At 46.6% G+C, this 25,485-nt stretch overlaps 8 protein-coding genes across 11 annotated transcripts in view; 3 read left to right on the top strand and 5 right to left on the bottom strand.

Moving 5' to 3' along the window:
* Positions 1-69: 69 nt before the first annotated feature.
* Positions 70-1,239, bottom strand: LOC117590171 (DDRGK domain-containing protein 1). The gene is made up of 2 exons (XM_034282566.1): positions 1,043-1,239; positions 70-983 (listed from the first exon to the last, which is right to left on the bottom strand). Exons 1-2 carry the CDS (start codon positions 1,131-1,133, stop codon positions 145-147), a joined length of 930 nt encoding a protein of 309 aa, XP_034138457.1. The 5' UTR covers positions 1,134-1,239; the 3' UTR covers positions 70-144.
* A 263-nt stretch (positions 1,240-1,502) lies between these two features.
* On the top strand, positions 1,503-2,502 carry LOC117590172 (transmembrane emp24 domain-containing protein eca). The gene is made up of 2 exons (XM_034282568.1): positions 1,503-1,724; positions 1,791-2,502. Exons 1-2 carry the CDS (start codon positions 1,592-1,594, stop codon positions 2,306-2,308), a joined length of 651 nt encoding a protein of 216 aa, XP_034138459.1. The 5' UTR covers positions 1,503-1,591; the 3' UTR covers positions 2,309-2,502.
* Positions 2,503-2,785: 283 nt separating this feature from the next.
* On the top strand, positions 2,786-5,713 carry LOC117590168 (peptide transporter family 1). Its single transcript, XM_034282563.1, has 8 exons — positions 2,786-3,041; positions 3,114-3,359; positions 3,717-3,945; positions 4,003-4,277; positions 4,333-4,538; positions 4,606-4,911; positions 4,983-5,398; positions 5,703-5,713. Exons 1-7 carry the CDS (start codon positions 3,008-3,010, stop codon positions 5,379-5,381), a joined length of 1,695 nt encoding a protein of 564 aa, XP_034138454.1. The 5' UTR covers positions 2,786-3,007; the 3' UTR covers positions 5,382-5,398; positions 5,703-5,713.
* On the bottom strand, positions 5,400-6,896 carry LOC117590169 (nucleoside diphosphate kinase 7). The gene is made up of 4 exons (XM_034282564.1): positions 6,739-6,896; positions 6,510-6,676; positions 6,284-6,451; positions 5,400-6,214 (listed from the first exon to the last, which is right to left on the bottom strand). Exons 1-4 carry the CDS (start codon positions 6,865-6,867, stop codon positions 5,512-5,514), a joined length of 1,167 nt encoding a protein of 388 aa, XP_034138455.1. The 5' UTR covers positions 6,868-6,896; the 3' UTR covers positions 5,400-5,511.
* A 316-nt stretch (positions 6,897-7,212) lies between these two features.
* Positions 7,213-8,933, bottom strand: LOC117590113 (uncharacterized protein CG16817). 2 transcript variants are annotated; one of them, XM_034282464.1, is made up of 4 exons: positions 8,776-8,933; positions 8,113-8,199; positions 7,791-8,047; positions 7,213-7,715 (listed from the first exon to the last, which is right to left on the bottom strand). In XM_034282464.1, the coding sequence occupies exons 1-4, from the start codon at positions 8,790-8,792 to the stop codon at positions 7,528-7,530; spliced, it is 549 nt and encodes a 182-aa protein (XP_034138355.1). In that variant the 5' UTR covers positions 8,793-8,933; the 3' UTR covers positions 7,213-7,527. The 2 variants fall into 2 exon arrangements, with proteins under 2 accessions (XP_034138355.1, XP_034138354.1); XM_034282463.1 differs by having other exon boundaries at positions 7,213-7,718; positions 8,776-8,932.
* A 524-nt stretch (positions 8,934-9,457) lies between these two features.
* LOC117590019 (cytochrome c oxidase subunit 5A, mitochondrial) lies at positions 9,458-10,107 on the top strand. The gene has a single exon (XM_034282308.1). The coding sequence runs from the start codon at positions 9,497-9,499 to the stop codon at positions 9,944-9,946; it is 450 nt and encodes a 149-aa protein (XP_034138199.1). The 5' UTR covers positions 9,458-9,496; the 3' UTR covers positions 9,947-10,107.
* A 108-nt stretch (positions 10,108-10,215) lies between these two features.
* On the bottom strand, positions 10,216-12,198 carry LOC117590017 (kynurenine--oxoglutarate transaminase 3). 3 transcript variants are annotated; one of them, XM_034282305.1, is made up of 3 exons: positions 12,130-12,198; positions 11,122-11,673; positions 10,216-11,069 (listed from the first exon to the last, which is right to left on the bottom strand). In XM_034282305.1, exons 2-3 carry the CDS (start codon positions 11,671-11,673, stop codon positions 10,251-10,253), a joined length of 1,371 nt encoding a protein of 456 aa, XP_034138196.1. In that variant the 5' UTR covers positions 12,130-12,198; the 3' UTR covers positions 10,216-10,250. The 3 variants fall into 3 exon arrangements, with proteins under 3 accessions (XP_034138196.1, XP_034138194.1, XP_034138195.1); XM_034282303.1 differs by having other exon boundaries at positions 11,999-12,132; XM_034282304.1 differs by lacking the exon at positions 12,130-12,198 and adding an exon at positions 11,766-11,920.
* A 3,286-nt stretch (positions 12,199-15,484) lies between these two features.
* Positions 15,485-25,485, bottom strand: part of LOC117590018 (trophoblast glycoprotein) — a 54,895-nt gene continuing 44,894 nt past the window's right edge. The window contains exon 4 of the mRNA XM_034282307.1: positions 15,485-17,533. Within this exon, the coding sequence (XP_034138198.1) occupies positions 16,187-17,467 (1,281 nt within the window). The 5' untranslated portion in view covers positions 17,468-17,533 and the 3' untranslated portion in view covers positions 15,485-16,186. The remainder of the gene's footprint in view (positions 17,534-25,485) is intronic.

The raw sequence follows: 25,485 nt of genomic DNA on the forward strand, positions 1-25,485 counted from the left end.
TGTATTTAAAAACGCTACGAGTCCCTTCCGGCCAACGATCCAGATTTAATTGAAGGACTTAGAATTGTGTTCATTTGTTCTCGTTATTATTTTAACAGTGCATCTAAATAAAAAATTGAATTTATAAATGGCTTACACATTTTATCACGAGGTGCCCTCGCCAGCAACAGCTGAGACGGGCGTTAGGTTTATCAGGTTGTTGCTGCTCTCAGCCAGCTCCGCAATGGAGACGCGGCCACGCTGCTTTATGAACTTTGCCACGGCCGCCAGCTCCGCCTCTGAGACATAGATGAACTTGCCGCGGTCGTCGATGACACCCGTGATGGTGCCGTTGGCCTGCAGGTCCTGGATGCGCTCTATGGCCTGCTGGGTCTTTAGCTTAAAGGCAACGGCCAAGTCCTCCAACAGGACAACCTTGTTGTCCTTGATGTACTGTATAAAGTCGGCCAGAAGATTATCCTGATCGTCCGCGTCCCCCTCCTCGAAGCCCTCTTCTTCGACGCTAAAGGCGGCCTTCATTTTCAGATACTCCTCGTGCTCCTTGCGCTCGCGCTCCTCCCTTGCCAGACGTTCGGCCTCGGCTCTTCGGCGCTCTGCTTCTTCCTGGATATCCTCCTGCTGCTTGCGCTCAGCCTCTTCCTTGGCCTCCTTCACCTTCCGCTGCTCTCTATCGACCAGCTCCTGCTCCCGATGCAGACGCTTCTGTTCCTTGGCCTCCATCTTGGCCCGCTTCTTCGCACCTATCTTCTCGTCAAGCACAGCACCTTGTAGAACACGCTGGCCACCGCCATCGGGATTTTCATCGTCATTTTCCCCCTCAGGGTCGGCTATCTGGGCGGCAGCCGCTGCAGGCGGAGCTCCAGCAGGAGCATTTTGGCGCAGTCGGTTGCGCTGATTGCGGGCAATTTGGGCCCGACGCGGCACACCCTCCTGGGCTCGCAGCGGGACGCCACGTTGCGGTGGCGCAGCGGCTTCCTTTGTTTCTATTGGAAGCAAAAAAAAATAATAATTTATGTGTGAACCCAAAGGTTTCTCTCCTTACCTGTGTCGCCCTTCTTTTTCTGCAGGAAAAATATTGTCAAGATCACGAAGAGCAGGGCCACGGCGACACCCACGAGAAGAATCAGGTCCATTATCTAACAGAACTACAGATTCACGAATTTTATTGGAAAAAAGTTAAACGTCAACAAATGTGGCAGATGTTCGGCACTGCCATCAGGCATGAAATTCCAGCTGTTGCGGCAGCGTTGCCAGCCGTAAGAAACTTGTTGTCAGGGATGGCATGGCGTAGGCGAAATTTGGGCGAATGTGTAAATAACTGTTTAATGGAAATGTAAAGTAGTTCAACGTGCTTAAAATAGATCGGGTTGAAAGCCAACAACTATATTGTTGTTTTAGAGGTACTCTGAATTTAATTCTTATGGGAAACGAGACTACGAAAATTAAAAACTTACATGATTTGCGGGAACGAGATTCCTGTCACGCTGCCATCTCTATGTCAAACACTTTCGATCTGGCACTTTTTCTCATGACGTGTCGGCGAGCTTAACTTATACATTTAGTGGAAAAAGTTATAACAAATTTTTCCAAAATGCCAGATCAGTTCATTTGCCTGGCCCTGCTGCTGTGCGCCCTTCAAAGTGCCTGCGGACTCTACTTCCACATATCGGAGACGGAGCGGAAGTGCTTTATTGAGGAGGTTCCCGACGAAACCACTGTGATAGGTAAGCGGGCATCGTCTGGTCAACAGTGCCAACGCAGTCTCTAAACACGCCTTCCTCTATCCGCAGTCAACTACAAGGTGGAACTATACGATCCACGCTCCAATGGCTTTATGCCCTCATCCCCAGGCATCGGCATGCATGTGGAGGTGCGTGACAGCGACGACAAAATCATCCTCTCCCGTGTGTACAGCTCCCAAGGCCGCATTTCATTCACCTCACACACGCCCGGCGAGCATGTAATCTGCATGTACTCGAACAGCACGGCCTGGTTCAGCGGGGCCCAACTGCGCGTTCACCTGGACATCCAGGTGGGAGAGCATGCTATCGACTACGCCAATGTGGCCCAGAAGGAGAAGCTGACAGAACTGCAGCTGCGTATTCGCCAGCTCCTCGACCAGGTGGAGCAAATCACCAAGGAGCAGAACTACCAGCGCTATCGCGAGGAGCGCTTCCGTCACACTAGCGAGAGCACCAACTCGCGCGTACTCTGGTGGTCCCTGGCCCAGACCGTTGTCCTCGTGTGCATGGGCTTCTGGCAGATGCGCCACCTGAAGAGCTTCTTCGAGGCAAAAAAACTGGTGTGAGAGCACCTTCAGCCTCGGCCCCCCAACTTCCGAGTGTTTCTCCTATTTTTGGCTCATTTGGTGCGACAATATTTGCGAATTTCATCGGTGGACCTTCGACCATCATCAACCAGCCACAAGGCCTCGACTCCAAGCACGTCTAGTTTTAATTTCTTGTGCGTAATTTAATAAAAATCCATTGTACAAAAACATTAGACAGCGACTGTAAAACGGATCTCTTTAGTGCCATCATCCCTATCTGCCCGTGGGTCTGTCGGCCAGTCAGTCAGTCAGCTGAGCCTGGTCCCGTGACTTGGTAGACGTCTGACTAAGCGCGACTTGGACTTATCAGCTGTAGCCGTTGAAGGGGAGAGATAACCTGTAGCGTTAACTCCCCTTCCCCAGTTCTAGCTCCATTGTAACTGCACTGATTGGCTGGCTGGCTGCTGGCCTTTATCGCAGTGTTTGCTCTTGCGCCCGTGTCGTGTACAAAGCGAGAAGCTAGTAGCTCTTCGTCCGCGCTCATCAGCGGTCGTCAGTCACGGCACAGATTTACAATACAGCTCATTGTGGCAGGGCAGACCCACAAAAGCCGCAAGTCTGTAACTTGATCCGCCGCCAGAAAAACAAATAAGCCAACAACAAGCTCGAATATTGGGTCTCTCTGGGTACTCTTCTCGTCAGTTCACGCACGTCGGATTAGCAGCGCTTCTGTGGAAAATGTTTCGAGCAACAGAAATCGGCAGCGAAGAAAGTGAGTTGATGGCTGATGGTGATAAGATAAAGCCAGATATCCACAATCTTCTCTTGGTGTTTATCTTTGTAGCCCTGCCAGCCCTTGCGGAGCTCACGCAGGCCAGCTATGAGCCGGAGGGACGGGACATCGAGTGGGGAGCCTGGGGCCAGAGCCAGAACAGTGAGCGAAAACTTCTAAAGTCGCGCCAACGCAGCTCTCTGCCCAACTATGGCTTTGCTCCCCCACCTATTCGCATGGAGTACCGGTACCCGCGCGCCGTGTACTTTATACTCGCCACCAAGTTCTTCGAGGCCTTTGCCGCGAACGGCATACGCAGTGAGTAACCCAACCAGCAGCCGCGCATCAATCACCTTGCCTTGTCTTGACCATATGCCAAAAGCCTGGCTTATCAGTGCCAGATGCGAGCATATGTACACACATACATATACATAAATACACAATACATATGTATTGACAATGCATAATAAAGTGCATTGATAAGAACTTGAAGATCTGCTCCCTTTCCCTATTTTTCGAGGAATTTTTCCATCAAAAAGGAGATAGGAAATTTTGGTGCTGCATCCCAGACATTTTCCAGGCCCCTGCACTGGCGATGACCTTCATTTCATGCTCCATAAGTACATCAATCTGAGTGTATTGAATAATTCGATTCCGATTATTATTCAATTGCAGCCATTCTCGCCCTCTATCTGCGCGATGATCTCAACTTCACGGAGAGCTTCTCCACGGTGGTGCTGCACATATTCAACTTCTTCGGCCAGTTCTGCCCCATTATCGGGGCCGTTCTGGCAGACAGCTACATGGGAAATGTGCGCACAATTTCCGCCTTCTGCTTCCTCTACGCCTTCGGATGGCTGCTGCTGACCATGACGTCGCTGCCCTCTATGGAAGTACCAATTATGTAAGTTCGCGCTTCGATCACAGCGAGGCTGACTGACTGCATTGCCAATATTTGTAGCCTGCTAGTGTCGATTGCCCTGCTGTTCCTGGCAGTGGGAAACGGCTCGATCCGCGCCTGCATCACGTCGTTGGGCGCCCTTCAGTTCAAGATGCCCGAACAGGCTGTCCATCTTTCAGAGTATTTCTCCTTCTACTATTTCGTCTATTACTTTGGCATCTTTCTGAGCAAGATTCTGCCACCGCTGGTGCGGACCAACACGCAATGCTTTGACAAGGCGGAATGCTACCCTGCCGTCTTCGGCACCCTCGAAAGCGCCTTCCTGATGGCCTGGCGTAAGTGATTATCCATCATCCATCCTTGGTCCTAATAGTTTTCCACCGTTTCCAGTCATATTTCTGATTGGAAAATGTTTCTACAAGACCGAGAAGCTGGCCGATGACAATATACTCTTCAAATTCTGTGGCTGTATAAAGACGGCCCTGGTGACGAAGTGGCGTCGTCGCAAGTCCAACAAGCGCTCCAGCTATTGGCTGCACAATGCCATTGGTGTCTATGACGAGGGCTTCGTAAACGACGTCTCCAAGGTCCTGAGGGTAAGTAGCGGTCGCTCAGTGGCTAGATTATCTTTTACTTGATAACTTCTCCCATGTTTCCATTTAGATCTCAAAGCTATTTCTTCCACTTCCATTCTACTTCGCTCTGTTGGCCCAGCAGGACTCCAGCTGGACCTTCCAGGCGGCCATGATGAACACCACAGTGCTGGGGGTGGTCATCCAGCCGGATCAAGCCAAGGCTGCGGGCCCCATCTTCCTCTTCATGCTCATCCCGCTGTGGCAGTACGTGACTGTTCCATTGCTCCGTCGCTACTTCAATTGGGAGCTAAGTCCCCTGAACAGCGTCACTGTGGGCGGCATCTGCTCCGCTGGTTCCTTCTTCTGTGCTGGCGCCCTACAGCAAGAGATTATGGTTAGACTACAAATGGCAATGACAGATTGCCCTGCAATACTCACCAATCTCGCTCCCTTGTATTCGTATAGAATGCGCCCATCCAGACGATCAACATTTCCTGGCAGCTGCCGCAGTTCTTCCTGCTGATGCTGGGCGAACTGCTCCTGTCCATTCCGGGGCTGCAGTTCGCCTTCACGCAGGCGCCTGCGTCCATGAAGTCCGTGGTGACGGCCACGTGGTTCCTGAACAATGCCTTCGGCAACCTCATTGTGGTTGTGGTTACCGAGCTGGGACTGCTCAGTTCCCAGATGGCCGAGTACTTTTTCTACGCGGTGATCATGTTGGTGTGCATCATAATCTTTGCACTCCTCGCATACGACTACACGCTGCAGGAGCGTAAGGGCGGTCTGTATTTGAGGGGCTGCTTGGATGGCTCCGACTCGGATGAGCTGGATATCCCCAGCACAAGTCGCAGCGACAGCATCTAGGCACTTCATTTCTAGGAGTTAGTAATGCAATTGTACTTGTAATTTATTCAGACCCTCACACACCCACACACACACACACTAACTGAAAATAAATATCAACTAAACAACTAAACTGGGAAGGTTTTAGGTTTCAGTCGAGAATCTTGAACATGTACTGCAGCTCCAGATTGGTGTCGTCTGGCAGATCAGTGCAGTGAATTGCATTGAGCACCTTGGACTTGCCGAACTTGGCGCGTAGGGTGTGGGGACGCAGCAGCTTGGCGATTTCTGGGTCCATCGGACCGCAGAAGGTACGGAAGTCGCTGTGGCTGCTCTTTCCAGGATCGGAAGAGGCGATCTCGAGGCACATGCACACGCCGCTGGCCAGCTGCGCTACCATGGGTATGTACTCGGGCAGGATGCCGCGATAGACCTCGTAAAACTCCTCGCAGTTTATGCGCGCCATGAGAATCATGCGCATGGCCGTCACATTAAAGCCGTTGGACAGAATGTCGTCAATGATGTCGCCCAGAAGGCCGTCCTTAATGCTATGCGGCTTGATGATGGCCAGCGTTGTGCCCTTGAATAGACACTCCTTCATGATGCTGTGGCGCTCCTCGAAGAAGAACTTCAGGTCTATGGCCACATCCTCCTCGGTATCGGGACAGTAGATGCCGTAGCACACATCCTCCTGCCCGAACAGCTGCTCCAGGCTGGACGACAGCTTCATGGAGGAGGACGAGCCACTGTCCCCACCCTTGTACTTGACACAGGCGGACATTATCTCCACCACATTGTCGCCGATCAGCTCCAGGCTGATGGCCGGGCCGGCCAATAGTTCGTTCATCAGGACGCTGGCAGGGCAGGGCGGGGAAGGCGTGTGATTTAAAAGTCCCCCAAGAAAAACTGTGGGTAATACTCACGAGGATACAACTTCGGTCTTGGGCTTCCCGGAGAGGAACTGTGTCACCATTTTGGATGTGAACTGGACCATCTGTCCGTTATTTATGTTAATTTTGTTCTGGATCAGTGTTTTCAGGAATTTGCCCAGATGCTTCTGCCACATGTGGCTCTTAAGTAGCACGAATCCTCTATGGAAAATGCGCGGATCGTATAGGATTCATTTATAGAACAGAGAGCTCCCCTTACCGTTTGCGATATTTGGCCAAGTTGCTGCGCGTCGACTCGTCCGCGTAGTCAACGATGTCGAATTGCCGGCCGAACACATTGATCTTGGAGCCCACAAAGAAGTCACGCTGCGTCAGCTCCGGTATCTTTGTGCGTCGCAGAAATGTCTTCTTGCTGCGTTGATCAAACTGAGGAGTGACCACAGACTAGCTATCAAATTATAACAGAGCATACAGCATTCACGACTTACCACTTCCACAGCCTTGTCGGCCACAAAGTAGGTGACCAGGAAGGTGCGAATGATGGCAGCCTCGGTCTGATACCATTCGGCCACAAAGGCTAGTCGCCGCTCTGTTGGGGGTGCCGCACCAGTCATCATGATTGCGACGAAGCTATTTCCTAATGTAGCTGTAGCAACAATAATATATCACTTGTTTTGTAAGAAATTTCGTTGTTTACTTTGATGCTCCGCAATATTGTTTTTAAAGCGTGCCCGCGTTGTCACAGCAACAACAGGATACAATTTATCGATACATCGATAACGCATTAGGAGCAGAGATCCCACCTCCCAATGAATTGTATTGTGATGCTTATCTTTTACGTTTTTATTTATTGTAATTTCCTTTATTTACAGGAAACAAAAATAATAAACTGCAAACACTTTTTTTGCAATGAATTGGTTGTAGCTTTTCTCTTGTTGTTAAGTTCTAGCGTAAAACTTATGGTTTTCTTGTCGGCGCCAAATGTGTTTTGTTCCGTTTCGTTTTACTTTTTGTTAACATCTCTCGCCTCACCTGAATACGCATCCAATATTCAGTTAAGTTAAATGGGTTTCTTTTTGGAATAGTGTATGCACGCATGCGTATGCGGATGTTTTCATATGATTGCTGTGTGTTCGTGTTTTCGTGTGTAGTGTGTGAGAGTGGGGAGAGATAGTGTGTGTGTGTGAGTGTTGCTGTGTGTTTTGTGTGGACTTAATGGTATAAGCGCCTCGGCTAACGCTAAGACTACTCCAAAATGCTTGACACCGGCAAACTTTCTAAGCAGCCGGCTTCTTGTCACCCTCGCCGGCCTCCTCATCTTCGTCATCGTTCTGGGAGAGGCTCGGGATGTTGTCATCGGAGTCCTCCTCCTCATCGTCAACATTGAAGTCGTCGAATTTATTGTTCCAATCAGAACCAGAATTGCTCAGGAAGTTGCCAAACATTCCATTGTCTTTGGCGTCACCTGCTGATATTCGAGGAACATTTAAAATAGATTAGATGCTTTGCTTGCTCAACAGAGAAGAGTCGAGGATCTCACCTTCCTCATCATCGGACTCATCGCGCCACTTGGCAAAGTTGGCCTTAAGGAAGTGCAGCTTCGTCTTGTCCGTGGTCAGACTGGGCCAGAAGGGTCCGCTCGCCTTCTTGGGTATTGTGAATTCCAGGCAACGCCCGATGTTCTTGCTGGTCACCTTCTCGGGATCAACAGTACCGAAAAAGTTGAGCGTGACCTCGTATTTCTTCGACGCATCCAGTGCGTTCACACCCTTGAAGCTGAAGCTGTTCTCTGTCACTCTGTGGGCAAGACAGAACGGTTAGGATCGGTTAAAGCTAGCGAATGGGATCTGGAGGTCACTTACTTCTGTTCGATGTCCTTGCACTCAACATCGATGATCACATAGACCAAGTCGCTTCGCTGGGCCCAGGAAACTGGAGGCGGAATCGATCTGAAGCGGCAAATAGAGAACAGATTCTTGAATTTATTTATGAACAGATATAATTTACAGCAGGAGAGGCTGCACAGTGCGGGGTGCCATAACAACGCAACATGCCGGTCCACAGCAACGGCGGCGGCGGGATAGCGTCGTCGAGTTTTCTGGAAACCAAGGCAAAGTGCAAACTATATGCTAATCGCTAATCTATATGCTAATCGCTCGGCGATCCATTTGCACACACATAGCTCACAAGGCCGGGCGGCGAGCACGAGAGTCCATGCCGAAAATACACAGAACTAGCGCCAAACCAAACATAACCTCAAACGCTGGCCCTCAAGTTTTTCCCCAAAAATATCGCAATGCAGTTGCGCACGGGACACGCCCACCAGCAGCACACTAGCCGACTCAGTTGGGCGGCCATATAGAGAGGGAAACTATCCAAAGACTGGACCGCGCAAATCATAGCTATCCCCGAAAAATGGACGCCACCGCCACTGGAACAAAGCACGCGTCGAAGAAAGAAGCCACAAAAGGCATTGCAGGGGCTTTTCCGAAAAGTGAGCTGCTAATTCCTATTAATGCACTTACCCTGCTGCTGCCGACATTCTGTTGTTGAATTGATTGCTAGTTACTGGGTTATTAAGCCGGAGCACTTATTTATTGCCTTCTTTTTCAGCGTACAACGCGATTTTCAGCTGAATAATTGTAGTGACGGACAGTGTGACAGCAGACTTATCGATAGAAAACAGTCAGAAATATACTATAAATTGTGTGAAGTATTTCAGAAATATATCGCCAAAAAAGTCCCGCTAATAACATGTGACCCCCCAAAATATACGATAATATAGCAATATAAAAAAAAAGCCAATTGTATACGGACATACTATAACTATTCCGTCAACTCAATTTATTCGAGCTGCCGTCCATTCCCATTCACTTTTTTACCGTTGGCAGCCTAAATTTGTATGGTCCAGCAACAGGCAAAAAATGAAAAGCACTGTTTCCAAAATAATAGGAAGTCATGAAAACATGCCAATCTTATGGAGAATTGATTCTTCAATCAGATAAACTTATAGATTTAGCGCAAGAACCATAACTAGCTGGTAATATTAAGTAGAATATCAAAATCGGTTAATATATTTCGGTATATTTCGATATACCTTGAAAATGAGGCTGTCTATTTCGGTATATTTATGACTGTCTGGCAGTATATTTTATAGGGCATACGTCAAGAAAAAAAGTGAGTCCGAGCGATTACTTAACCAAATTTTTGCAAATTTAATATTGATTAACTGCATTTTCGACAGCCATGTTGCGCATCACAGCCGGTAAACTTGGAAACGCCATCCGTGGCACCATTGGCGTGACCTCGTCGCGCGTCGCTGCCGTTCGTGCCCTGCACGGATCTGAGGAGTCTGCTGAAGACTTCGACAAGCGCTACGAGAAGTACTTCAGCCGCGAAGGTATCGACGGCTGGGAGATCCGCAAGGGCATGAACGATCTGCTGGGCATGGATCTGGTGCCCAGCCCCAAGATCATCGAGGCTGGCCTGCGCGGCGCTCGCCGTGTCAACGACATTGCTCTGGCCATCAGGTGGCTGGAGGGCTGCAAGGACAAGTGCGGTGACCAAAAGGCCACCCTCTACCCCTACTTGCTGGAGAAAATCACCCCCACCCTGAAGGAGCTGGGCATCCCCACCATCGAGGAGCTGGGCTACGACCAACCCGAACTTGCCCTCAAGTCGGTGTACGACCTCTAAGCAGCGCTACCGAGCTGACCATCCACTTAGTATAATGAACACGCAAAACGATACACAATACCCTCACGGAGACACTAGCTACACATCCAAAGAACGGTGCGGATGAAAATGTTATTGGATTGCTAATAAAATGAGATTGGAGTAAGGCTACCACCACACAATGGCAGGCGTGTTGTTTGTCTCTTGATTATGTAATAGCACCCACTCCCCTCCTAGGTTAGGCCCTAGGCTACTAGCTACTGCATTCGGGGGGGAGGGAGCATTTCGACTTCGATTGCATTAAATTCGTTTATTGATTGGTACCTTATTTCCACTTTCGGAGCAGCTCGGCTGCTTTGTCCAGGTTCTCCTGCTTCTTGATGAAGCAATAGCGCACAAAGTCCTCACCCAGCGGCTTGTTGAGCTCGCTGTAGAAGGCACTCGGCGGGATGCCCTGCAGTCCCATGTTCTTCGTCATCCACTTGGTGAACTTGTAGTCGCGGTGCTTGTCCGGCTCCGAGCTCAGATCGACTTTGCTTGCCAGAGGCGACCAGTCGGCCAGCATAAAGTATCCGCCCTCGGGAATGGTTGGGCGCATTCCAGCCTCTGACAAGAATTTGGCCATGAAATCGCGTTTCTGCTTCAGCTCGCGAGGCAGGCTGAGGAAGTAGCTTTCTGGTGTGCCCAGGCGTGCCAGCTCCACTTCAAAGCTGCGCGCCACACCCTCCTGCAGGGGCGTGGGGCAAGTGTACACAGAGTTCTGGTGCACCATCTGCAGATTCCTGATCAACTGGGACGGCCCGTAGGCCCATCCGATCTTCCAGCCAGTGACAGAGAAGGTCTTGCCGGCGGAGCCTAGCGTGATGGTGCGATCCCACATACCGGGCAGCGTGCAGATGCGTATGTGCTCGGCTCCGTCGAAAACCAGCCACTCGTACACCTCGTCCGAGACACACAGCACGTTCCACTTGCGGCACAGCTCGGCAATGCGCTCCAGTTCCGTGCGGTTAAAGACCTTACCTATAGGATTGTGCGGCGTATTCAGGATGATCATTTTGGTTTTCGCATTGAATAGACCCTCGAGCTCGGCATCGTCTAGCACCCAATCCACTGAGCTAATCGGATCACCCTCCTCTGTTTTGCGCTGAATATGAAAAAGCAAATGAAAGGCTCGATCTATGGCTCGACAAACCTACCAGATTTAATGGAATGAAACGTGAGACTCCACCCGCCATTTTCACCATGGGCTCGTAGCAATCGAAGAAGGGTTCGATGATGATCACCTCATCGCCCACATCCACATGACCCATGATGGACGAGTACAGTGCCTCGTAGGCACCCGAAGTGATGAGGATATCACTCAGCGGATTCAGCTCGTGTCCCACGAGTCCACTGTACAACTTGGAAAGGGCTTGCACCAGACGCACGTGTCCGTATCCTCTCGTGTACTGATGCAGCAGCGGATTCGCATCGTGGGCGATGTCTGCCAGCGAATTCGTCACATACTCGGGGGCGACATCATCGGGGAAGCCCTGTCCCAGATTCAGGGGCTTATATTGCATGGCCAATGCGATGTACTCGTTCCATACGCTCGGCGTGCTACCCTGCAGGCGCTTGGGCAGATCGAACTTCTCCATGCTACTGCTGGCGGCTGCGGCGCTCTGTTTTTGGCGTTCTGGCTGTCGGCACTCCTTGGCTGTGAGGAGTAGGCGGCTTCGCTGCAGAGCGCTGCGACAGTTTCGGAGCATCTGTAAGAAATGTGACTCTTTAGATTTTATGATCCCTTATCGTGGGGGCTGCGTGTGTTGCCAATAGTTTGATGTGGCTGATAAGCACGCACTTTGTGTCTGAGTGTCTAAGAGATATCTTTGCAATAATATCACTGGTTAAATGCAATTGTTGGGAGGGAATTGTATGCTGAATGCTGGAGCTGTGCGCTGTTCAGTGACGTTGCATAATGAAACTGAATTTTGATTAGACTCGCGAAATATCTATGTATAAGCGATGCGAAATTTAATTTTTTTTAAGGCACTCACACACTCAAATATGTATGTAAATAGAGGGATTATTTACGTGTAGAGAACGGTGTTTCCCTGCCAGCTGTTGCTTGGAATGATGATAAGCTGGGGATTTGACTGGAGAAATGGCCTTTTATTTATGCCGATCTACGATTCAGCTTTAGCGTTGAGATTGGTTCCTCACACAGTGCCTCTTATCAGCTCGTCAAGTGTTCCATTTGCTATTTCTCCAACAAGAATGTTTCCCACAGCTCTAATCACTGCCCGAACCCCTTAAAAATTAACCACAATAACAAAAAAAAACTCACAAATTAAATATAATTTTTATTTATTAAAATTCTAGGCGGGCTAAGCAGCAGTGTGACCGCGGCATTATCGAAATACCGAATTACCGAAATAAACCTTTAAATTTTCAAAATACACTGTAAATATACCGTAAATCTTAAAAAATTGTCCTCAATTTTTATGTTCTATTTGATACAACTAGCTAGTTAGAATTCTCCGCGCTAAAACTATAATTTTATTCGATTTATCAATCAATTCTCCACAAAATTTGTTGGTTTTCCAGACATCCTTTTGCTGGAATGTTTACAAATTAAGTTGAAAACTGAGAAGGTTAACCAACAAAGATGGCATACAACGTTACGTGAATGGGAATGGATTGCTACGTATTTGACAATTGCTTTAATTGACAATTGAAACCGGTAGGTGTTTTTATACCCGGTACTCGAAGAGGAAAGAGGGTATATGGTATTTGTGCGAATAACGGTTGTATGTAACGCACAGAAGGAAGCGTTTCCGACCCCATAAAGTATATATATTCTTGATCAGCATCAATAGCCGAGTTGATAGAGCCATGTCTGTCTGTCCATCTGTCCGTCTTGTTTGTCGGCTAGTTCTCAGAGACTATAAGAGCTACAGCCACATATGCTCACACTGAAACCAGTGTATTTCAAAAATGAGCCACGCCCCTTCCGCCCCGCAAAATGGCGAAAACCTCCCAAACCTACAATTTTGAAGATAAACTAAAAACGCCATTCCGTAGTGAATGGCCATATCTATCAGATCACCAAATTGGGATCCGATCGGATCATTATTATAGCCACAATGGAGAAATTAATTTCCAGTGGCTAAACCCACCCTGTCCCGCAGCTTTTGTTGCTCTTTTTACATTCTCTCATTCGCACTCTGCTTCTGCTTCACTCGGCCCCTGCCTCTGCCCTCCCCCTGACGATTCCTCTTCCGACTTTTAACCCACCCCGCCCCGCAGCTTATATTTGTTTTTTTTTTTGTGTGAGGGCGCTGCCTCTGCCTCTTCCGCAAGTCAGCAGTATGTGGGTTTAGGGAAGGGCGGCGAGCGTGTTGGTAGAAGTGTTGTAGATGTAGATGACAGATGAAGAAAAAACTTAAAATTTGACAAAACACAGCTGAGGTGCAGATCCACTATTGTCCCAATGACCAGTTTTGGTGGCTGTTTACGCCAAATTAGCGCAAAGGGCTTATGGCCGGGAGCAATAAGTACTTTGTATAAGTAAAATGAATTTGTAGCATTAAGCTATTGAATTGTTGCATTTACGACATACTGACAGAAGTTTGTTGCTATAGAACATACATGTTATAGAAAAATGTATTAGAAAAAGAGTGATGGCGCCACTTTCGAAAAATCTGCTGTGAAACCTAGCGGTCATTATTGCACAGAATGTGCAGGGAAAAAGTACCAATTTTATTGTTGTTTTAAATATCTCATAAATTGGAAAATAGGATTAACTGATCCAATTTTTTGATGCATTTTATTTAGTAGGCTTTTTACTACGTGTTCTGTAATGTGAACGATATCTAGTGGTTGGCGATGTCTTCTACATCTAGATGTAGTCCTGAGTGCCGGGTATAAAAGTTGTGACGCATAAGAAGCGTCTCACACGTCCCTTCTCGTTTTTTCATTCATTCGTTTATTCCTTCTATTCAAGTCTTCTTGCTTTAAAACTACATTCTTACACTAGTGGGTATAATTTTGAGTGCGGGCCGCAAAGCATTGCTTCGCACACTCGAAGGCTCCTACTCCGTCTCCTGCCTACGCCTTCTCTCCAAAACTCTCAGAGTTCCCATCACGCTAGAGTCGTATAAGTGTGTGGGTTAGGTGGTGTTGTGGTTGAGTAATGATTAATTAAAAATGTTTTATAATAATAGGATAACAATTGGTTATAGCCTAGCGTTTGCACTTGCTGGAAGGTGCAGCCTCCTGCTGCTCATCATCGGACTCACTCGCTGCTCAAAAGCGAAACTGTGGGCGTAATATTCTGTCCCACCATCACATCATCATCGTAGGATTCCCAGGCTATCATGGGGCTATGGGAACGCTTACGAGTGATCTGCTTGGGCTCCTCCTTGGCGGCTTCTGGCACATTCCCGAAACGCTTCTGGCGAATGTTGCGCACAAAATCGGCATCGTGGGCCGAGCCACTAACCAAATAGTATAGGTATGAGGTGGGCGCCACGTCGATCACCAAATTGTGTAGAAATCCACTCGAAACTCAGATAGTGTCCTGTGTCCACCTCATACCCGGGACAGAGTAACACTCCATTTGCCAACCCAAGATTGACGATCATAACAATCTCAGAAATCAACAAGATGGTGGATGAAAAGGAGCACACTGGCGTAGTTCGTAGAACTTCGAGAACTTCGTAGGCGGTCAAGGCCTGCTTTTTGGCTGGCGTATTGCCGATTAAGTTGCGTATATCCCCGCTGACGGACGTCTATAGTATAGCATTTGCCTTTGTGTACCCTATTTCCATAAATTAATATTAAAATATAATTTTCAAAGCTGCTCTCAGACATTAATAATATTTATCTTAGACTGACATGTTTCAACCTTTTCATATGATTTCTATGAATATATCGCTAGAGCGATAAATACATTCTCGATACTATAATCTGCTATTACATTGGCTGGAGCCTGAGATTTACAACATAATCTGAACTCGAGGATATCCATCCCTCCAAGGGTACTAAATGTTGCCTCTTCCGTGCCAAATGTTGCGGGTGCTGCTCAATATTCGCAGCCTGTTTCGTCTTTTCGCAGCATGTTGCTGGCCTAAGAAAATTATGTTGCCAACGGTAGATGGAGATCAACGTACATATGTAAGTGGGGATGGAATAAAGACTCATTGTTGCGATGAAAATTACCATGTTTCAAGAGAGAGAAAATTCGGTACGGAAAGAGAGAAACTCCTAGAAGGACATTTGAAAAACATGCGAATGGTAGTTTGGACACCCTATATTATTGAATATAACTTAACAATTGACTCTAATGGATGGATAAATTTCATTAAAAAGTCAAAATATCCTGAAAAGTATATAATATACAAGGTATGTATTGTATTGGTCACCCTGATAAGCAGTGACTTAAAACAAAATAGGGGAGAAGCTGTTCCAGCGATAGTCCAAAATCGATACACCACGATACACGTCGAATCTATCGATAGAGCTATTGAAATACAAGTTTCATATCACAAACCGCGACGTACATTTTTTAAAAGTTTTTATTTATAAAAATGCTTGTTAATGTCGGTAAATCAAGTGTGAAATCATCATATAGCTATAGTATTGTAATTGACAAATGATTAATAACATATTTTGGAGTAGCAAAACGTTTTACATTTGAAGATGCATATTTTTAAGCTGAGTTTCCATTACAAAAGTTGCGTTCTGCAGAGTTTTAACAAAGTAAAGCTACTAAACTTAAATCACAGATAACACTAAAGTGTTTGTTACGATATATGTGTGTATGTATGTATATATAGGCTGCTACATACGCAAGTGTGGTCTTCTCCTCTGGTCAAATCGGTTGTTACAGGCCCGCTTTGAGTGTGGAAATCATAGAGATAACAAGACTTGGACTTAAGTTTAAGTTAGAAAACCGCTAAAACTATAGAAATTGTGTTCGTCGGTGTTGGTGTGTGTATTATAATTGCAATTGCAATTACATCTTCATCCTTCTGCATCTCCACTTGTTAAATGCAACAATTGGTGGCTTAAGTACTACGAAAAACAAGAGGCTTAAGTTTTTGGGGATACACGGATGCAAATGATATTCGATCTGTTCGCCTGCTCTTCCCCTTCCGCTGGCAATGGCACACTTTGCGTGTAACGCGAATGGCAACAAATAAAAACTGAAACGAAACGAAACTGAGTTCTGGTTCTGTCTCTCCATTTGGAATTATGATGATGATATGGGCATAGAGTCTAGACATGCACCTCCGGACAGTCCTCATCTTTAATTGATGTATACTGAACCTTCTTGGCTACGTTATCGAAAACCGGCGTGATCATGTACTTCAACTTGTCGCGACTCACGTAGACGAGGGCCACCAGCAGCCCCAGTAGTATCATGCTCAGCACGATGAGCAGGAAGATCAGCGTGGCCGTGTGGCCGCTAAAGTGCGCCGGAGGCTGCTCCGCCCCATAGCTCCGCTGCTCCTCCTCGGCAGCATTCAAGATGGTGGCCGCGGCAGCAATGGCTGCCTGGCATTCTCCCATATACAGCTGCAGGATGTGGGCGGGCGGGCTTCCACCCGAGTGGAAGCACATGAGACTGTCCTTATTGCGCACCGTCACCCGGGTGGACTGGATCCACGCGCGGAAGGGCGCAATGCGGCAGTCGCAGACGAAGGGATTTAGATTAAAGTCGACAATCAGATTGGCGGTGCGATTGGAGCGATCCTCCAGCTCGTTGAGCACGCGCATGTCGCTAGGCTTCACGAAGCCAAATTGATTCCGTTCGAGGTCAAGGAAGCGCAGGTTGTTCAGACATCGCACCTCGAAGTTGATGTCCCGCAGCTGGTTGTCGCCCAGATGCAGGTCCCTGAGCGAGGGCAGATCGCAGAAGACGTTGCGGTCCTTGAAGTGCGTGATCTCGTTCTGCTCGAGATGGAGTTTCTGCAGCTTCAGCAGCTGGCTATTGACGAATATGTCGTGCAGGTCCTCGCTCAGCTGCGGCGAACTGTTATCCTCGAAGGCGTCCGTCAAGTGGAGGCTCTGCAGATTGACAAAGTTGGAGAAGACGCGCGGATGATGGTGATTGACCTCGTCGTCGTACCGGGAGATGCTCAAGTTGTTATGGTTGAGGATCAGACGCTCGACGCGCGGCACATGGTGGTAACTCTTGCCGCGTATCTCCCGAATGTGGTTGCTGCTCATGTCCACGATCTTCAGCTGCTTGTAGTCGTTGATGCTGCCAAACACGTTCCACGGCAGCTCTGCGATTTGGTTCCCTGTGAAGATCAGCACCTCCACCTTGTCAGGCATGAACTCCAGGATGCTTGTGTTGCGCAGCCCCGCATTAGTGCAGTTCACGACATACTGCATCTCGCTCTCGTACAGCTCCTCCCCGCAGCTGCAGGCGGGCGGGAAGTTGGGCCCACAGCTGGGCGAATTCTGAGCCTCCACTTCCACCAGGGCAATGGCCAATAGGACCACGCCCAGGACCAGCCATCCTCTGTGCCTCGATTCGGTGGATAGCATCATGGTGTGTTGCTCCTATACCTCTATCGTAGCTTTCGTGGCTAGGCTCTTGAGCTCCGGCGTTGGGGTCTGCAATTAATAGCACGAGTAAAATGTTTTATTAGTTGCGAATGCATTTTAAAGTGGACCCCAAAAGCCGCAACCTCAATCTACCCTCTCTTTAGCCTCCCCCTGCTCTATGCATCCCCACACCTCTCATTGTTGGATATTTATGCTCAACAAGTTGCATATTTAAGAGCTTTATGAAAGGTGGATGCGCATCGATACACACGTCAATGGTTGAGCCCACGCGGCGTATGGTTAATTTCTGTTTAATGCCGGAACTTTTTGTCGAGTTAAGCCTCAACAGACTCCAGAAGCGCACTCAAGTGGGAAACAGGTAGCAGGAAGCAGGAGGCAGGAGGCCCTCTTTTATTGCTATTTGTTTAGTGTGTGTGTGCCTGGGATTTTTGGTCTGCGAGTTTTGGGAGTGTAATCTCAGTGGAAGCGCTGGCTGGATGAGTACCATTTGGTCGAAACGATGATTACCATTCGAGGGGTTAATTAAGTCACAGCCTCGGCTCTCTCTCTTTCTCTAAAAAAACACACAAAAGATTCTGGCTAGGAAACTGCACAAACGAGCACAACCCGCACCCACCCCTATCCCTATCACTTTGATTGCCTCCTTCGCTCCGTTCAGAACGGGTATCCTTTCCTCATCCGTTGGATGATGGTTCAATTAGGACAGGATTCTATGGAAAGTGAAGAGTAGGCCTTACCAAAGGGTCATTCAAAGCTAATGAGCGGAATCAAATATCCAACTGTGAAAATTGAAAACTAACGGGGTGGGGTCTTTAATGGGCAAAGAGCCCACAGCATGCCACGTGCCACTTCGGCCACACTCTGCAACACTTTCCATGAATCTGCCACTCTGTCTCCTGTCGGCAATTATGTCGAAATATTTGATTCGATATTTGACTGGAATTTGAAATTCCACAAAAATTAACAAAATTGTGTGTTTCACAGCAGAAAATTTGTATCTGCCGGCTGGCAAAATATTTACCAATTAGTGAGAGTACTGTACACAAAGAGATACAGAGGCAGAGAGATAGAGTGAGAGAGAGAGAGAGAGGTTTTCATTAGGCAGGAATTCCATTTACCATTCTGCTGCCCATTCTTCCCTTTTCACACTTTCCATCGCCCGCTACCCACAAAAAAAAAAGACCACAAAGCCAAAGCCAAAAGAATGAAACAAAAGCTGCACTTGAAGCCCACCACTACCGTTAGAATGAATGTAAGCAAATACTAACATGTTTATGCATGTCCGTGCATGTACGAGTGAGTCATTTCCGGTCGGACGCTAACAAGCGGCGGCGGCAGCAACAACAACAACACTGTACGTGTGGGGTAGGTAGCACTACCACCCGAGACCCTCTACTTTAACAACTTCCTCTGCATCTTTTACACCTCTCTTTCTTTGCAGTTTTACTTTAATTTAAACATTTAACTCTTGTTTGCTATTTGCTTTTTGCTTTGTTTATTTACTCTTGCAATAACATGGGTGCCGTACCTGTGCCTGTACCCGTACCTGCACTCCTTCCCTGTGGCAATGCTTCACTGCAATAATAAGGCAAACAAACAATTTCTTTCTTTACTGCACTCCCCTCACTGCTTGAATTCCGCTCCTATTTGCTTTGTGGAATTTATGCATGCGAGTAAAATAATAATAATAAAGAAAAGCAACAAAAGTAACAATAACCCAAAAGAAACACAAATGGAGAAGCAACAACAAAAGTCAGAAACGAAACGCAGGTAGCAGATGTTGTTTGGCTGTGTGAAAGCGGTAGATACCCTGTAAAGTTATCTGATCTGTACGATACTTAACGAGATTATACTAAATAATACTCCCCCAAAATCTGTATAGTGCTGTCTTCTGCCCAAAATGATAGTACCATCTTCTTGAATTGAACCCTCTCCAGGGTAGCAAAATAAGAGTAAAAGAAAGAAACCAGAAACAACATCGTCAGAGGAGCAGTAAAAGGAGGCGGCATTATACTACGTAACAAGCGCACACGAAATAATAACGGTTAACAATTTTCGTGTGCTTGCATTCGCACTCGCATTGCTGTCCCCGCTGCCACTCCTCCACACACGCTCACCACCACTCCTTGCTTGCTCCTCTCCACTCTTCTGTTAATTCGTTAGTTGCTGAAGTGCCAGGCACTTGGCAGTTGCAATGCAAAGGAGAAGCGGGAAGAGAAAAAGAGAACTACAGCTGGTTCTGGAGTCAGAAAAAAGAGAAGGGGTGATGGGAGGTAATACTTGTGGGAATGAAATTAAAGGTGTGCCGCCGCCTCTCAATTTGTAACTCGCGATGGGTTACAGAGAGGGGCGAGGGGGCACGAGAGAACTCTGTGCATATGTGTCTGAGTGTGTGTGTGTTTGAGAGTATGGTCTAATTAGAGCATAAATGTACAGTTACAAAACGAAAGAGAGAGAAAGAGAGAAAAGAGGTAGAGTGGGAGTCGAAATAACGGCGGATGTGAGCCAAAGAGAGGGGACCAAGGAAGGTTGAAGGCGTACCGTTAGGATAGATACATAAGTCACATATTTATAACGTGTGTCGAGGGTCACCAACTGAAGGAGGGTAGTGTGCCATGTGGAAGAAGGAGTAGAAAAAGGTGCAGCCACAACCACAATTGCTTTCAGCTTTCAGCTGTAACGCTGACTAACGACAACCAATTAGCTTTCTACATTCACCCATCCTCCCTCATTCATCTACGCTTGTACATATGTACGAATACGATATGTACGATATGTGTGCGAAAGAAGTCACCTTACAATGCTTGTTATCTGCTGTAAAATCTTCTTCTTATATTTATCTATTTCTTTTTGGGCATAAATTCGTCCACAAAGCTCACCTTTATGGCAACAACAAAATGCAGTACAAAATAGAGTTAGGTTCAGTTATAATTTCAAAAAAGCTCATGCGCCTCTTAATGCAGAACGAAATAATTGAGCTTACAAAAGTAGTCAATGACATGTTAAAAGTGCATCAGAGCTCCAAACTCATTGATTTTTTTTGCTTTCAGCTTAAAACCAAATTTAAAGTGAGTTTATTGTTATAGTGTGGTGTTTTATGTTAAAAACTAGTTTATTTTCAATAGAATGTCTCAAAGCCGATATATTTCCAATGAAGAGCGTACAAAAATGGTATGCTATCGTGAAATTGGGATGCCACTACAGCAAATCCCTAGCAAAATGAACAGAACTGTCCAAACATTTTTGAAAGATCCAGAAAACCACGGAAAAAAACCTCGATCGGGTCGCCTCCCACTACTGCAAGAGCGTGACAAGCGCTGTATGAGAAGCATAGCGGTAAAAGAAAACCACAGCGCAGCCCAAAATTTGCTACGAACTGGCTCTCCCAATATCAAAGCGTCGAGTGCAATAAATTTTGAGGGCAGATCTAAACGTTCATAAGAAAAAAAACTAGTCAAATGTCAGCTACTTGCTCGACATAAAGTTGCCCGCATTGAATTTGCACAAAATCGCAAGTTTTGGGACTTGGACTGACTAAATATTATATTCAGTGATGAAAAAAAATGCAATGTAGATGGTCCAGATGGGTACCAATACTATTATAAGGATGTTAGGGCTCCAAAGCAGGTGAACATTTCTAGAAATTTTCAAGGAGGGTCACTAATGGTGTGGGCTGCATTTGGCTTTGCTGGAAAGAGTCCAATATGTTTCGTTACCCACAAAATGAACTCGGAGAAATATGTTCAACTATTGGACGATGTTCTTGTCGATTTTGGGGAAGCGCATTATGGAGATTCCTGGATTTTCCAACAGGATAATGCCGCGATCCACGTGTCAAAGTACTCAAAAGCATATTTTGAAGACCGAAAAATTCCGCTTTTAAAATGGCCAGCAAAAACCCCTGATCTCAACACTATTGAAAACCTTTGGGGCATACTTTCTGCCAAAGTTTACATGCACGGAAGGCAATTTACCACAGTGCGAGAGTTGAAAGAGGCAATAGTAAAAGAGTGGGCGAAATTGGATGTATCCTTACTCCAAAAATTGATCCTTTCAATGCCAAGACGCATTACAAAGGTTTTAAATAGCAAAGGATTAATAATTAAAATAATAATTAAAATAATAATAATAATAAAATAATAATAATAAAATAATAATTAATAATTTTAAATATAAGTAAATTTAAGAAAATACCATTCTAATGAAATTATAAGTTTACTTATTTCGCACCGGAAAATATTCTTTTAATTAATTAAAAATATTTTAAATGTATAAAAAACTTTCTTTGACCTTTTTATACCCGGTACTCGAAGAGTAAATAGGGTATATTGTATTTGTGGGGAATAACGGTTTCCGACCCCATAAAGTATATATATTCTTGATCAGCATCAATAGCCGAGTCGATAGAGCCATGTCTGTCTGTCCGTCTTTCCGTCTTGTTTGTCGGCCATGTTTGGTGGGAAAGTGGGAAAGCTATGGAGTGCAATAATTGTCAAGTCTTAAATCTAAATTATGTATATGATTCCATTCATCGAGCAAATGTCTCCTTATCGAATTTTCTACATACATATGTACTTATATGTACGTATATGAACGTATATGTACCTTAGCCCATAATCTCCACTCAGATCCGCCGCAAACACTAGTTTTAGCTTAACTTATTCCATAATCTATTTGAAGCATCATTGAGCTGTTGCTAAATCTTCTCATTAAAGCAAGCATTCCATCCCCCACCAACGCCCCGACGAAAGTCTCCCCTGGAGAGGAATCCCCAGTGAAATTAACTTGGGTTTCGGCTTTCGCTTTCAGTTCGAAGAGAAGGTGCTGGAGGAGGAGCAAGAGTCAGCGCCGGAGCAGCTCTCCATTATCACCAGCGTTGGTGGCGACTCCTCAGTCGGACGCTGTTCTGTGGCCAAGCAAGCCCCAAGCTCTTGCCATTTTTCTTGCACTAAAATCTGATGCCACGCCCACTCCACTCCACACCACTTCAATCTCTGCCTTCTGCAGTATTGCTGGGCGGGTGGCGGGTGTGATGTCCTTGGGATTTTTCGCCAGTCAAATTTCATTGTTGGCACAACTCTTCGTCCTCCTCCTCCTCGTTGCATGCTGCATACTATGGTACTTTGGGGCAACACTTGTGCTCTTTAGAGGGCGATGATTTCACTCACTTGCATTCCAATTTAATGGCGAAGTCTTGCCTCGCCTCCCACCTCTTCCTGCCCGACGGAAATCCTAATGCGGCCAACAAGCGTTTAATGTCCTTCTGCAGTCATTAAAGGAAGCGAAAATGTTTAAATGTTGTTTAGAAGCTTTTTCCCCAAAGGAAACTCCGGGATTACACTCACGCCCCCTCTCTGTTCTGCCTTTCGCCACTTGTGAGTTCCAGCCCAAAAAAGGCAGTGGTCAACTAACTGTTCTTCTGGCTATAAATTTCCAACTCGCAGCAGTCGCCGGAGGAGTGGGAGCAGTGTGAGAACTGAGTTATTGCCGGGAACTCTTCCCGGCTGCTTCACGGCTTTGTTCCGCCTTGTTTATGGCTTCATTGACTGCCACATGGAACCGATAAAGAGCAAGAGAGCTAAGCTGGGAGAAAACCGCGACGTCTCTCACCTGGTTTCTCCTCTGCTCAGGAAAAGCCGCTGCTCCAACGACAATGCAATTAAACGCGACTCTACGCTGCAGTATCCTCGCATGGTCCTGGCCCCAAACTCAATTAGGTGCATGTTCCAGAGCGATGGGAGGGTAGAGGCGAAGTGCTTCTGCTGGTGCTGCAGTGTCCGCCGCAATATAAAATTGTTGCACGTTGGCCTCTTCATAATTTCATTATGAGAAGAGAAGACGGCGAGAAGCAAAAAATACGAGGAGACGGACACGACACAAGCCATCGAGAGGAAGGAGCAAAAGGAACAACACCAGCAGGAAGCAGCAGCAGGAAGAAGCACTTTTGAGGAGCATCAGGAGCACCAGGAAGCCGGAGATTTCGAAACAGTAATAGAAGCAACACGAGAAGACGACTTCCACCCCTCTTGACCATGAGGGGTGTTCCGCTTGGGGCATCATGTAATTAGCAGACAGCGACAGCTAATTGTAGCTCAATGGCCAAGTACCTACCTATCTCGTAGCCAGGAGTTTTCCCCATAAACGCAGTGAGAGTTTTTCACACGCCAAACGGCGGCAGGAAGTTGTGTAAGGGGAAATCCAAGGGAAATGCGAAAGTTTGAGGGGAAACTATTGTAAAGGCGAGTGCGAGAGAGTTGTGGTTTTTGCGGTCTATTCAAGCAAATACTGAGGGAGCAGCTTTCCCAGCAGGAGACGAGCTGAAGGGCAGGAAAGGTAGAAAGAGAAAGCGAGGAGAGTTGGAAAGGGTTCAGTGAAGGGTGATAAAGAAGAGAGGATGGCCAGAAATAGACTCCAAAGTTTATGTTGTGGTTAACCAGGTGGTGCAACAGGGTCGGTGCAGGACATGGACATGCCCCATGTGGTGTCATGCAACGTGTCATTAAGGTAATGGAAGTTTGGCGAAGCAGCAAAATGAAGGTGCAGCAGTGTAGCAGGAGTGAGTGGGATGTGGATGATGACGGGGGTGTAGTAGGGCTCAGATATTGGCACATTTCCGGGTATAATGCTGAAAAGTGATGATGATGTGCTCGGGGGCAGGATGCAGGACGAAAATCATCCACAAACCAAGTGGAAGACAGTCATGAGGCTTTCCTGTTCGACTTTAAAAAGGACAACTACCAAAAGCGCCAGCAATTTGGGATAATTTTTGTGTTTAAAAGAAAAACACGGAGAAGGAGCACATACACACACACATGCTGGCTGGTGGCAACGACAGTGTAATCAAACGTTTGCTCGTCTGTTCCCTGCTTTAAAGCGTAAGTCCCATTCAAAATTGGTAATTGGAATAAAACGCAACACACACCGATGCACAGAGATACTCCCCCACAGAGACAGAGACAGAGAGAGAGAGAGAGCAGGGGGTGGGGTATACAAGTATGCAACACGAAACACATTGTTGCTCCAACACTCCCGCACTCTCTGCATTTCTACCCATCAAAAACTGAATATAACCAGGCTGAAAATTGCACGTGTTGCCAGAACCAAAGAAATCGAGAAAGGAAGTGTGAGACGCTTCTTAGGCGTCACAACTTTTATACCCGGCTCTCAGTACTACATCTGCACCTTAGCGGTTATTTGTCAAATTTTACATATTTTCTTCACCTGTCATCTACATCAGCAACACTACTCACGCCAACACGCTCCTTTAGCTCGACACCCTCCACAAGAGCCGGTGCTAATTTTTTACACTGGTTTCAGTGTGAGCATCCAGCAGTCTGGAGACAAAATTTGGTGGCTCTAGCTCTTATAGTCTCTGAGAACTAGCCGACAAACAAGACGGACAGACGGATAGACAGACATGGCTCAATCGACTCTGCTATTGATGCTGATCAAGAATATGCCAAGAAGTTGCCACTCCATGTGGCAAAAAAATGACAACAACTCCAAAATAGAATGTTTATACTGGATAAGAATGAGAAAATTTATTAATTTGTTTTGTCGTGCTGCCGATTCTTTTTACACTGCTTATTCTATGGAGATGGGCGACAATCGACATACCACGCGATAGTTTATGAAATATAGATAGTTAATTTAAATGAAATATCTATTGCTTACAAATATCGATAGCAGACCGACAATGGGGTGGGAACGTGGTGAAGGTTAATTTTTAAAATTTTGATTTTATAGCACAATGGACCAGCAACAATATCTATATATACTTTATGGGGTCGGAAACGTTTCCTCCCGAACGTTACATACAACCGTTATTCCCCAAAAATACCATATACCCTATTTACTCTTCGAGTACCGGGTATAACAAGGGAAATATGAATGGAAAATTGCAAGTTTGGATGGTCCAAGCACTAGATACACCATCAAATTACACACAATTCTTCCTTCAATCCATTGCAAAAGTCTGCTTCAAGTCCTGACACCCGGGG

The sequence above is a fragment of the Drosophila guanche genome, unplaced genomic scaffold (genome assembly GCF_900245975.1).
Source record: "Drosophila guanche unplaced genomic scaffold, DGUA_6, whole genome shotgun sequence".
Taxonomy (NCBI): Eukaryota; Metazoa; Arthropoda; class Insecta; order Diptera; family Drosophilidae; genus Drosophila; species Drosophila guanche.